A 12,770-nucleotide genomic window follows, 5' to 3' on the forward strand; every position below is an offset into this window, starting at 1 on the left:
AAATCGCCCCACGAGAATGCAGCAAGACTGGATTGCTTGTTGTGAACTGCGATCCCACCTCGGCTGTGGGAGAGGGCACCCAAACACCTGGACCTCACCCAGCCCTGCCCCATGGAGGGCACCACTGCAGGAGCTACCACCGGCAGCAGGGACAAAGCAGCCTCTGAGCTCTGGCTTTGGAGGAGGAGGAGGGATGACCCTCATCACCACTCCCCCAAGGCTGAGTTGAGCAGAGGAGGAGCTTTGGGTTTGAGCCAAGTCCCACGTTCCCAGGCCAGCAACTGCAGGGAGAGAGGAGCAGGGAGACAAGAAAAGAGAGTGTGGGGAAGAGGAGAAACCAAGGAAAAGAGGGCAGCTGCCTGGAGAAAGGAGAGGGGAGGAGAGGGGAGGAGAGGGGAGGGGAGGAGAGGGGAGGAGAGGACAGGGAGGGCAAAAGGAGGCAGAAACAGTCTTGGGTCAAAAGAGGAAGACCAAGGAGTAGGCAGGCTACGAAATGGCATTGCTCCTGTGGCTGGGGTCCCAGCTGTCATCCTGCTGGAGCAACATCTCCATACTGGGAGTTTTTCTTACAGTCTTTACTTTACTTCTTGACTTCATGAAGCGCAGGAAGAAGTGGAGCTGTTACCCCCCGGGCCCAGTGTCACTGCCATTCATTGGGACCATGCTGTACGTTGATTTCCGAAACCCCCACCTCTCCTTTAACCAGGTGAGTGCTGGCCCCCGCGATGAAGCATCCCTCACACAACTGTGGGCCCAGGAGGGGTGGGGACGCCCTGGCACGATCAACCCTTGCACAAAGCCAAAGGGCAATGCCCTCTCCGAAGTCCAGGACAAAGCAAGTCACCGCCTAAGGACACTGACTTGGCCCATACAGATAAATAGATAATCACACACCGACACTTGCCAGCCTCCATCTCCCAACCTCAGTGGGAGATCTTGTTGTGCCCCCAACGATGGGTGATGCTTGCTCTGCTGTAGAGCTGGCCACCAACTTAACATGTGGGCAGGCGTGGGGGCAAGGGAACAGGGAGATGTACAAACAAGGGAGGAAAAGCAAATATCTGTGGGCTGGGGATGTGGCTGCAGGAATGGCAGACTTCTCTGCAAGTTACTTAAGCACGCCTACAGGCATGTGACAGTCTCAGTGAAAGAGATCAGCTTGCAGGATTTGCCCCAGCAGCAGTGCCCAAAATCTCGGTAGTGTTCCTATTCAAAGTCAGGGCTTAGCTTTTCTCAAAGGAAAAGCACAGCACAGCTTGCAGCAGATAAACCATGGGGGTTTTGTGCTTCAGTTTGCAACCTCTAAAGGCTTTTTCTCTAGGACAGCACTGTTCAGCTGTCTGTCCAAAATCTGCCAAATGGAGAAACTAAATATAGCATTTGTATTATTTGCTTGCATATAGTCCAAAAGATTACCATTTTTAAATCACATCACATCAGGGTCATGCTAACCACAATCTTGACCAGTAATCGCTTTTAATGATGTATTTCTAGTGCCAGTGAAGTGCTAATTCCCTTTCCAACCCCACTGCAAATACAATCTTAAGTACTTCAATTCCTTGCATTGCTACAGTGCAGAAATGAAGACACTTAGCTTTTTAACAAAAAAAAAAAAGAAGACAGAAGAAAGAAAAAGAAAACAGAGCACAGTCTGTGGGGCATTGCTACTATTGCACTGTTTTCCTACAACATGCTCCCGAGCGCTTTGTTCAGTGTTACTGACTAGCAGGGGAGCTTCGACCTGCCTTCCCGGGAGTCTTATGTCCAGTCAAAGGGCTTGTCTACCTGGAGGAGACTTAGCTCCATGGCAAGCTCCCATGGTGAGTGTATGGCTGACAGGCTTATCTGTGCAGCCATCCTGCTGTCAGCATTATGTTTTGCGGGACAACCAGGGGATCAGGCCCAGCCAGCACGGGTTCATGAGAGGCAGGTCCTGCTTGACCAACCTGATCTCCTTCTATGACCAGGTGACCCGCCTAGTGGATGAGGGAAAGGCTGTGGATGTGGTCTACCTGGACTTCAGTAAGGCCTTTGACACCATCTCCCACAGCATTCTTCTAGAGAAGCTGGCGGCTCACGGCTTAGACAGGTGTACTCTTCGCTGGGTCAAAAACTGGCTGGACGGCCGGGCCCAGAGAGTTGTGGTGAATGGAGTTAAATCCAGTTGGTGGCCGGTCACGAGCGGCGTTCCCCAGGGCTCAGTTTTGGGGCCGGTCTTGTTCAATATCTTTATCAATGATCTGGATGAGGGGATTGAGTGCTCCCTCAGTAAGTTTGCAGACGACACCAAGTTGGGTGGGAGTGTTGATCTGCTCGAGGGTAGGAAGGCTCTGCAGAGGGACCTGGACAGGCTGGATCGATGGGCCGAGGCCAACTGTATGAGATTCAACAAGGCCAAGTGCCGGGTCCTGCACTTCGGCCACAACAACCCCATGCAGCGCTACAGGCTTGGGGAAGAGTGGCTGGAAAGATGCGCAGCAGAAAAGGACCTGGGGGTGTTGGTCGACAGCCGGCTGAACATGAGCCGGCAGTGTGCCCAGGTGGCCAAGAAGGCCAATGGCATCCTGGCCTGGATCAGAACTAGTGTGGCCAGCAGGAGTAGGGAAGTGATTGTGCCCCTGTACTTGGCACTGCTGAGGCCGCACCTCGAATACTGTGTTCAGTTTTGGGCCTCTCACTACAAGAAGGACGTTGAGGTGCTGGAGCGTGTCCAGAGAAGGGCACCGAGGCTGGTGAGGGGTCTGGAGAACAAGTCTTATAAGGAGCGGCTGAGGGAACTGGGGTTGTTTAGCCTGGAGAAAAGGAGGCTGAGGGGAGACCTCATCGCTCTCTACAACTCCCTGAAAGGAGGTTGTAGCGAGGTGGGTGTCGGTCTCTTCTCCCAAGTAACAAGCGATAGGACGAGAGGAAATGGCCTCAAGTTGCACCAGGGGAGGTTTAGATTGGACATGAGGAAAAATTTCTTTACTGGAAAAGTGGTTAAACATTGGAACAGGCTGCCCCGGGAAGTGGTTGAGTCCCCATCCCTGGAGGTATTTAAAAGACGTGTAGATGAGGTGCTTAGGGACATGGTTTAGTGGGCATGGTGGTGTTGGGTTGACGGTTGGACTCGATGATCTTAGAGGTCTTTTCCAACCTTAATGATTCTATGATTCTATGATTCTATGTCTCTTATAGATCACAACAGATGTAGGGTGTGTGCCAGTTACCAGTCTTACTAGATGTGTACGCTCCTTTTAGGGAGAAAGTTGACCTGAAACTCCAGTGTGGAATTGCCTCTTCCAACCATGTTTCTGGGAACTGGGCTCTGGGTAGATCTTTAGGAACAAATGCATATTAAAAAAAAAATTACGTATCACCTTATCATCAATATTTCCTTTTAGCAGAAGTAGACTAACTAAAAACTTGCCTAATCTTTCAGATCAAAATAAATACAAGCATTAGGAAATAATCCATTGCTGAGCATGCAGCCTTTGAAAATCCCCAAAAAGGTCCTTGACCTTGTGTTGTCAGACAAAATCCAAAATACTTGCACAATGGTCATGGCAACAGTTTGGCCAGGATAGGTGTATCTAAATCTTTCCACTCACAGAGCACTGATCCCTGCTTCAGCTGCTGTTTGGCACCACTCTGATCTGTTGCACTGCAAAGACAAAGGTAAAAGATCAGCTGAAGGTCTCCTAGTAAAAGCACCTCAAAAATCACTAAATAGTAAAGGGCCTAAGGAAGGATATGGTGATATTTTTGATGTTACATTCAGCTCATTTTCAGGGACGTGCTTTTTTATCTTGGCAGCTTCACAAGAAGTTTGGAAACGTCTTCAATCTCCAGAACTGCTGGACCAACCTGGTAGTACTGAACGGGTATAAAACAGTGAAGGAAGCCCTGGTTCACAGATCGGAGGACTTTGCTGACCGGCCATACTTTCCAGTATATGAACATCTGGGCTATGGAAATAAATCTGAAGGCAAGTCCCTTGGAAATGGACATTCCCTGCTGGCACTAGCATAAGGAGGACTGGGTAGATGGAAGATTTTCTCAGTACAGTGCCACCTCCTCATGTCCCTCTGGTCAATCTCCTTATATGTCTGCCACCCTTTGGTGGTGACAAAATCAGATTTGATGAAAAGGGGGCTCCCCTTAGTGGTTGTAGTACAGCTCCAGGTGCTAGCACACACCTCTTCAGCAGTGTTAGGACACTATCAGTGGTACAACTTTCCTGCCAGCGTTGGAGCTGGTAGCTCCCGACACCCAGTGGTTAGTGCTTATGCTCACACACTATGTGCATGTCGTTGTCGTCACAAAGAAAATGGTAACTTTCTTCCAAGACAGAGTATTATCCAGCATCCAGCCCACATCTCTCCTCCTCAGCTCCTGTGCGGTGGCACAAGCTGCTACCCGGTTCACACAAGCTAAGGGTGCAATGCTGAATGGTTTGGAGGTGTGATTCCTTTATCCTTAGCAGCACTTGTTGCTCTCATTGAATACCCCCTCCACCTTCGCTAGCCATACACATGCAGTAGAAGGTGCAGTAATCCGTTTTTAGAATTGCTGTATGAACAAGCTGTACAAGACCAGACTCTTTCATCTATCCACATAGACCTGTACCTCCAAACTCACATTTGCTATTCTCTAGCGAACTTTGATTGATGTACAGGTCAGAGCTCCTGACATTTCTTGCTCATCCATAATTCCAGGGATTGTTATAGCAAGATATGGGCACGTCTGGAAGGAGCTAAGGAAATTCACGCTCTCTACCTTGAGGAACTTTGGGATGGGAAAGAAATCCTTGGAGGAGCGAGTGACGGAGGAAGCGGGATTTCTGTGCTCTGCAGTCAATTCTGAAGAAGGTTTGTCACATCCAGAAGGATGGGGAAATCACAGAAAAAGGCAATACAGTGATGCAGAGAGAGAAGTAATGCTACAGCCGCATTTGTCTGCATGCAGTGCTCTCTTCCTAAGCAAATGCAGCGTTTCTAGTCTGTACACGAGTGACCCTGCTCTACCTTGAAGCCACTTCTACTTTACACAGTGTGGCTACTGTAACGCTAATCCATTTGAAACAGGAAACAAATAGGAAATAAACAGAAATAAAGAGGTAAAATATAATTATTCCCAGAGCTGGGTAACTATTACCTTTATGAAGTTTAGTGGAACATATTGATATTGTTACATGCAATAAAAGTGCTGCTGAGAGTTTTCACAGCACATCACCTGTCATCTAGACACAAAGCAAAGCGTTAGCTGTCAAGTCACAGAACAACCCTGCAACTCAGCTTTTCTTGGGAGTTTTCTCCTTTAATCAAGGATCAACCAAATCGTTGTAAGAGGTGAGATCATCTTCACTTCCTAGTATGATGTATTTGTACTTTGAGTAGTTTGGGGGCTTTTTCTCTTGAAGGCATCAAGGAGGCATTTGTGTATTCTCGTTGCTGACAGCTGAGGTCCAACAGCTTGGTGTTGCTTAGCTTCATTGCTTGGTCTCCATTTCCATTTTTAGGTTGTCCTTTCGATTTACGTGTTCTTGTAAATAATGCAGTCTGCAATGTGATCTGCACCACCATCTATGGAGAGCGTTTCAACTACGGGGATGAGACATTCAAGAAGCTGTTACATTTGTTTGAAAACTCTTTGAATGAAGAAGCTGGATTCCTGCCTCAGGTAAACCAAGAGCATAATATGTTCTGTAGGAAGCTGCCCTCTGTTGCTTGAGAGCGTTGTTTTCATTATTTTTCTTTTTACATCACATAATATCTTCTCTTTCTCTCTCTCTCTCTCTGGTTCTGACATCCCAGCTTCTTAACGTGGTGCCTATTTTGTTGCGCATCCCTGGAGTGCCACAGAAAGTCTTTCGAGGGCAAAAGGCATTCATGGACTTCATAGATGTGCTCATAGATAAGCACATGGAGACCTGGAACCCTGCTTACATCCGAGATTTCACTGATGTGTTTTTAAAGGAAATGGAGAAGGTAGGGTGACACCAGCAGAACCTCAGGGTCCAGGGTCAATTCCTCTGCCTGTTCAAGCTTGTTGATAGAAGCTGACTTTCCTCGTAAAACTGTATAAAACCCCTTACTAATTTCCTACTTTTTAATTCCATGTTGTATCTTGAGAAGAAAGGTGTTAACTTCTTCATGCCATGCCTTCCTTTATTGTCTTAAGAGACTATATTATCTGCTGATGTTCTTGTCCCTGTTTGCTACCTTCTGTTTCCCCTCAGTGTCCAGCAGCTCCCTTCTTTTCCAGCCTACACTATTTTGAAGGCGTTTAAAAGGCAATAATTGAGAATTCACTAATATTTCTAAGTTTGTGCCAGGGGACAAGTCAACATGCAAAATTCTGGGTTTGTCTGTGCTTCGGTGACTGATGTCTCGAAATCAGCTACAAAACAGCAGCAACAGAGTGGCTTTTTGGTACCATTGCCTGGTCTGCAGCTTGCCTTTAAACCAAGCTATGACTTGGAAAGATGGCATCTCCTTTGGGATGTGCGTCTTTGATTGCTTGCCAAGAACTAGTTCCCTACAGATCAGATGAAGGCCTAAATCTGAACCTCAGTGAAATTAAAAGGAGTCTTTCCTTTGATTCAGTCAGGCATGAAGTCAGTATAAAATCAAAGGGACTTGCATCAGCCCATCCATCCACCGTATGTTTCTGCATGTGGATTCACTAAATTTCAAGCACCAGATGAGCAATAGTAGCAAATTCTGCCTGCGAATTGCTTCTGCCATCCGAGTCCTCAGGCTGGACTGCTGCTCTGCGTAACAAACCCTGCCGCGCTGCGGGCGCGGGCAGCACCAGTCCATGCGTTAGCCCCGCCAGCTCAGACGGGTAGAGCAACGTGACCTATGTTACTCTGCACTGAGCAGCACTATTTGGGGGTGGATGTGAGCCTGACCCATGTTGCCTCTTGTCACAGCTCTCTTCTGTTCACTAAGGTCCCCTGATAAGCCAGTCTGTGGTTCAACCCCAGTCGTCAACCGAGCACCACACAGCCGCTCGCTCACCCTCCCCCCCCACCGTGGGATGGGGAGAGAATCGGAAGAGCAAAAGTAAGAAAACTCGTGGGTTGAGATAAGAACAGTTTAATACTTGAAATAATAAAATAATAATAACAACAACAACAATAATAAATTGTAAGGGAAAGTAAAACGACAAGAGAGAGAGGAACAAAACCCAGGAAGGAAAAAACCACCAGAGGTGATGCAACTGCTCACCACCTGCCAACCGACGTCCAGTCAATCCCCGAGCAGCAAGCGCTGCCCCCCGGCCAACTCCCCCCAGTTTATATACTGAGCATGACGTCACATGGTATGGAATGTCCCTTTGGCCAGTTTGGGTCAGCTGTCCTGGCTGTGCCCCCTCCCAGCTTCTTGTGCACCCCCAGCCTTCTCAGTCGGTAGAGCATGGGGAGCTGAAAAGTCCTTGTCTGGTGTAAGCACTACTTAGCAACAACTAAAACATCGGTGTGTTATCAACATTATTCTCATCCTAAATCCAAAACACAGCACTCTACCAGCTATTAGGAAGAAAATTAACTCTATCCCAGCCGAAACCAGGACAAAAATCCCTCTACTGAGTTAACTTTGGTCAGATCAGCCCCATAGCTCCCTTGCCAGAGATCTTTTATTGGAATAACAGTTGAGTCTTAAATGCCTTATTAATTGCTATCCATATTACAACAGCATCAAAATATACAGAATAACTTAACAGAAGCTAGTCCCTAGGAAAGGAAAGTATAAAGAGGATTAGAAAAGACAAGCAGATGAACTCAAGCAGAGAGCTTGTCATATCTCATATGCTAACGAATTTGAGCTCAATTAGTATTTGGATGAGAGACCAGTTTTGCTGAAATTGGTGTTGCAGACTTAATAGGCAGCAATGATACCCTGATCTTTTTTTTTTTAATTGTAAGAAAATAGCAGGGGAGAAGCAGTGAGAATCTGTAATGCATAGCTATCGCTAACCCCCTCAAAATACTCTTAATTTTGCATTTGCCACATCAATGCAGCCTCCTCTCTACTGCGTGGGTTTTATGATCTGATCAAACCTGAATAACTGTGTTCCACCTCCTCTGAAGGAGGATGTTACGGCAAGTGGCAGGGGCCTGCTGTCTGTTTGAGTTGAGAGCACAAGGTGTTCACTTCTGTCCTGAAGGCAGGTTTAGTGTCCATCTCTCAGGAAATGGGAGGTGACCGATGACCTTCAAATACAGGAGGTAACAGGGTTACCAAAGTACATCAGTCATACACGGACCGTTGCCTGTGTTGTGCTCTACTCTCCCAATGAACTTCTTGGTCAGCAAAAACTGATCTAGTGTTTCAGTGATCCAGTACTTCTCTGGAATAATGGTCTTCTCGCCCAGCAAGTACCCCAGCTCAAATCACCCACTTGTTTGCTCTCCACAGGGTAAGGCGGCTGAAGAGCGTGGTTTCAACTACAACAACCTTCGTCTGGTGACCGCAGACTTGTTTGCAGCTGGTTCCGAGACGACCTCCACCACTCTCCAGTGGGCATTTCTGTACATGCTTCTCCACCCAGAAATACAGGGTAAGTGAGAGGACAGGCAGAGGTGTGGCGTGTTCCCTTCAACCCTCATTTTTCTGTGAGGAGACTGAACATCTGTTTTCCATGATTTGGGGATTTTGCAATGAAGAACAGCTTTGGTGATTGCTGGTCTAGCAGAAAGCAGGAGAAACATGTCCCAAACATAGCTGTTCCGGCAGGGCTCAGTGTCAGTGGGGAAGCCCTGATGAAGAGAGTGGAGTTGGAAGGGCAAGTTCGCTCTCTCCTTCACTTTGAAGGCTACCTGGGGACTTGCAGTGGCCAGAGTACCCACCTTCCCGTATTTAGAATAGGTCCTAATCCATTTTTATTCTGTAATGCTGCATGCCCAGGTACCCTTTCAGCCGCGTAGAGGAGGGGTAAGGTAGCACATCAAGTGACAAGACCTTTATTAAAGACACTGTGCACAAAGAATAGTTACACAGATGGCTCTGAGCAACTGAAAACAAATGCATTCCCCTCTAGTTTCTGTTCCTTTCTCTAACTGCTTGTCCTGCTCTCACCCTACCTGTCTACCAATCTCATGCCACCAGCTTTCCTACAGCTTGTACCAGCCCCCTTCTGCTTATCTAAGGGCACTCTAATTCCTCAGCTGTGCTGCTTTCAGGTAAGGTCCAAGCAGAGATTGATAAGGTGATTGGCAGAGAGAGATCACCCACCATGGAGGACCAAGTGAGCATGCCCTACACCAATGCTGTGATCCATGAAGTGCAACGCTACGGGGATGTTGTTCCTCTTGGACTACCTCACATGACGTACCGGGACACCGAGTTGCAAGGCTTCTTCATTCCCAAGGTGACCGTGGCCAGATAGGCAATGCAGCATCCTCTCCCTGTGCAGACACCAGGCCTGGGTTGTGGGTGACCCCACGCAACTCTGCAGCGTTGCACTTCCAGCCCCAAATCACAGTCACTGGTGAGCGCTGAAGTAGGACATTTTGAAATGCTAAGACTAGGCAGACGGTCACATTTGTGCTCTAGGTTTGTGCTGGTTACGTGGGAACCCAACTGCAGTGGCAGCTCAGTGCAAACGTTTGCTTTCTTCTTGATGAGCTGTGACATCCACTGCCCTGCCTGTGTTGGAAGGAAAAAGTAATGGAGCCTAACATGCTCTCTGGAGGCACACGACACTAGCTTACTGGCTTTTCTAAGATGGTAGTAGTTAAAACTCTAATCTCTGAAGCTATTCAAATGCCACTGGCATTCAGTCCACTGCCATTGTGACAGGCAGCTGCCCTGGCAGCACTGGTAGCAATGCAAGCTTGGGATTATTTTTTTTTTTTTTAGCCTTGCAATATCTCCTCTAGCTTAGAACATTGACATGTGAAACAGGAAAGCTTTGCCATTTCCCATGGCCCCTGTGAAAGTTGGGCTTTGAAGTCTGTCAGTCAGCTTTTTCTCTCCAGCTATAAAACAAGTCCAGGAGGATCTGAGAAGCAGAGGCTGTTTCTACTGTGTGACCATGAAATTGTCATTTGCATGCATTGGCCTTTGTAAGGATACAAATTGCAAAAGTTCAGATGCTTCAGAGCATAGGGCAGGCACCATATGCCATTGGAAAAGCACCCTGCTTTACCTCTGTTTTAAGTAAGACACAGAAGAGGAGATTGGTGCCTTTTTCTGAACCACCGAATGATGGTTGCTATTAGATGGGAGACACAGACCAGAAGGACCAGCACTGATCCGTTGTGCCAAGATAATGCTGCTGTTCTCACATAAGTTGTTTCCTCTTGTGGAGGAGTGCAGGGGACGACAATCATCACCAACTTGTCTTCCGTGCTGAAGGATGAGGCAGTCTGGGAGAAGCCAAACGAGTTTTACCCCCAACACTTCCTGGATGCGAATGGGCAGTTTGTGAAACCAGAGGCCTTCCTGCCTTTCTCAGCAGGTAAATCTGAGGGGAGGCTCCACCTGCAAGTCAGAGGCACAGCAGGAGGGGTGATCTGCTCCTCCCGTGGCGATTCCAGCATGGTTTAATGTCCTCTTTCACAGACACTTTCTACTCCCTCTCTTGCAGGTCGCCGTGCCTGCCTGGGGGAACAGCTGGCCAGGATGGAGCTCTTTATTTTTTTTACCACTCTCCTGCAGAAATTCACCTTTGTGCTCCCCGAGGACCAGCCCAGGCCACGGGAGGATGGTCACTTTGCCCTCACGAGCTCCCCACACCCATACCAGGTGCGAGCTGTCCCAAGATAAGTGCACACCACTCTCCTTTCACTCAGAGACCACCACCAATGCAAACCGTCAGAAATGTTGCAGGTCTAGGCAGGATCATGCCGGGTTCCACTCAAGACCTCTCAAGTCTGTGCCGATGTCCCCAGATGTGTAAAGTAAGGATCTGGCCCAATATATAGTTTAGCTTAATTCCAGTCCTGGATCTTGAATCAGACAGCCACAGCAAGTTACGAATGATGATCAAGTTTGCAAGTACATACACGCCTAATCAGCCAGCTCTGCTGTACTTTGGGCTCTCACTGGTTGCAGAAGCAGTTCACTGAGCACGCAGCTACTGAAAGAATTATTAGTCCTGAATCAGTTTACTGAAATACAAGGGTATCCTGGGTAAAAGACAACCCTGGGGTCTTGCCAATTCTAGGAGCAAAAAAACTTGGAAAAATCCATAAGGTACTCCTGGCCCACCCCCTTCCTTGTTAGCCCCACTGCATACCCAGCCACGCTCTGCCTCTGACGCGGTGCCGTCCCACAGCAGCACGTGCCTCTGCCTGGTGCTCAGGGGAGTCCAGCTCTGGCTTGGTTCCTTCAAAAACAATCCACGGCCCATCAGCTGATTTGGCACGTGCTGCTGGTGGGCAGGGAGACAGCTTCAGCTCTGACAAGGTGACATTTAAATGCAGTTTGAGAGCAGTGCTCCTGAAAAATCTTACCATCCAATAAATACATATCCACTTCATTCCTTCTTGTTTATTGCATACTCCTGTCTACTGCACACATATTACATTGCCTTCATTTATAGCCCCAAAGAAAGTTTCAATCCAGAGAAATGCCTGACAACCCTTATGTCACACTATGCCTCCTGTAAGAGTAAATACCAAGAAAGAGTACATAAATAATCTGTATGGTGTTTCAGCCACAAAAGCAGGTCATTTGTGGAATACAGAAATTCCTATAAATATATTTTAAGAGGAATCCTGGTGTCTAGATTTACCCTCTCCTATCTAAATAGTTCCTGAAAACTGCTTTTTTCAGCATTACATAAAGTCAGCTCTTGGCCAGGCTTGGAACTCACAAAGGGATGGAGTTAACGCTGTTTGAAACAGTACAGCTGTAGATTTCAGAGCTACCTTTCTTCCTGCAATATTCCTGACAAATTGTTTTGCAAGGTGTTAAGATATGTTGATGTTTAGATTAGTAGTAACTACCTTTTAACCATGTGGCTGAAAAGACCATAGCATAAAGGAGCTTCTACGCATAATCACAACTAAAAAAAAAAAAATCTCTGAAACTGAGTGCAAGTGTGTGCACACATTCGTATCTATCTTTCTAATAGTAATTTTGGAAGGTATGAAAGCTATTGAATTATGCAAATACTTATTAATACCGTTGTTAAGATTTTTACTTCAGCAGGAACCGCACATTTATGCTTTTCATCTACAAAATAACCTGAAAGAATAAAAGTTATATGAAAAGTCTTCTTTCTCACCCCTCCTCTTTGCGTTCGTCTCACAGACCTGCCTCAGATACTCGACAATTCTCTCCTTACAGCCAGCACCCTGTCTCTTTCAAGATCTTTTCAGTGGTTTTTTTTTTCTGGTTGGTTCAGTGACACTGAACTGAACATGCTTGGGTTTATAATTACCAGCACACACATTAAGTGTTTTTAAAAAGAAGCTGTCAGTGAACTAAACTTTAAACAGAAACGATTCCTGCAATCATGTACTTGGATACAAAGCACGGGTATACCTGGAGCAGGGAGAGTCTTTCTAGCATGCAAGAATGCACTGGCAGAAAGCCAATCTGCATGTGCAAACATCGGCTGGTGCAGCGCTCTGGAGGCAAAAGGGAATAAATAGATCATTGCAAAATACAGACCTAGCATTGATAATCGGGAAGGGGAAAGCATCTCCAAGCCAAAAACGGCCGTAAAAGCCAACCAGCTGGTGTTGGGGGCTGGGGGCAGGCGCTGCCACAGCACGGGTAGGAGGAAGGGGCTACTGTGAGAATGGGGCCCTTGCTGAGAAGCGTCCTGCC

At 47.3% G+C, this 12,770-nt stretch overlaps 1 protein-coding gene across 2 annotated transcripts; it reads left to right on the forward strand.

Moving 5' to 3' along the window:
• The first annotated feature begins 430 nt into the window (after positions 1–430).
• CYP2D6 (cytochrome P450 family 2 subfamily D member 6) lies at positions 431–12,211 on the forward strand. Of its 2 annotated transcripts, XM_076336628.1 has the most exons (9): positions 431–706; positions 3,796–3,967; positions 4,698–4,850; positions 5,501–5,661; positions 5,796–5,969; positions 8,406–8,547; positions 9,170–9,357; positions 10,308–10,449; positions 10,579–12,211. In XM_076336628.1, the coding sequence occupies exons 1-9, from the start codon at positions 494–496 to the stop codon at positions 10,755–10,757; spliced, it is 1,524 nt and encodes a 507-aa protein (XP_076192743.1). In that variant the 5' UTR covers positions 431–493; the 3' UTR covers positions 10,758–12,211. The 2 variants fall into 2 exon arrangements, with proteins under 2 accessions (XP_076192743.1, XP_076192751.1); XM_076336636.1 differs by lacking the exon at positions 5,796–5,969.
• Positions 12,212–12,770: the final 559 nt, after the last annotated feature.

This window comes from Aptenodytes patagonicus, chromosome 1, assembly GCF_965638725.1.
Source record: "Aptenodytes patagonicus chromosome 1, bAptPat1.pri.cur, whole genome shotgun sequence".
In the NCBI taxonomy this organism is placed as follows: Eukaryota; Metazoa; Chordata; class Aves; order Sphenisciformes; family Spheniscidae; genus Aptenodytes; species Aptenodytes patagonicus.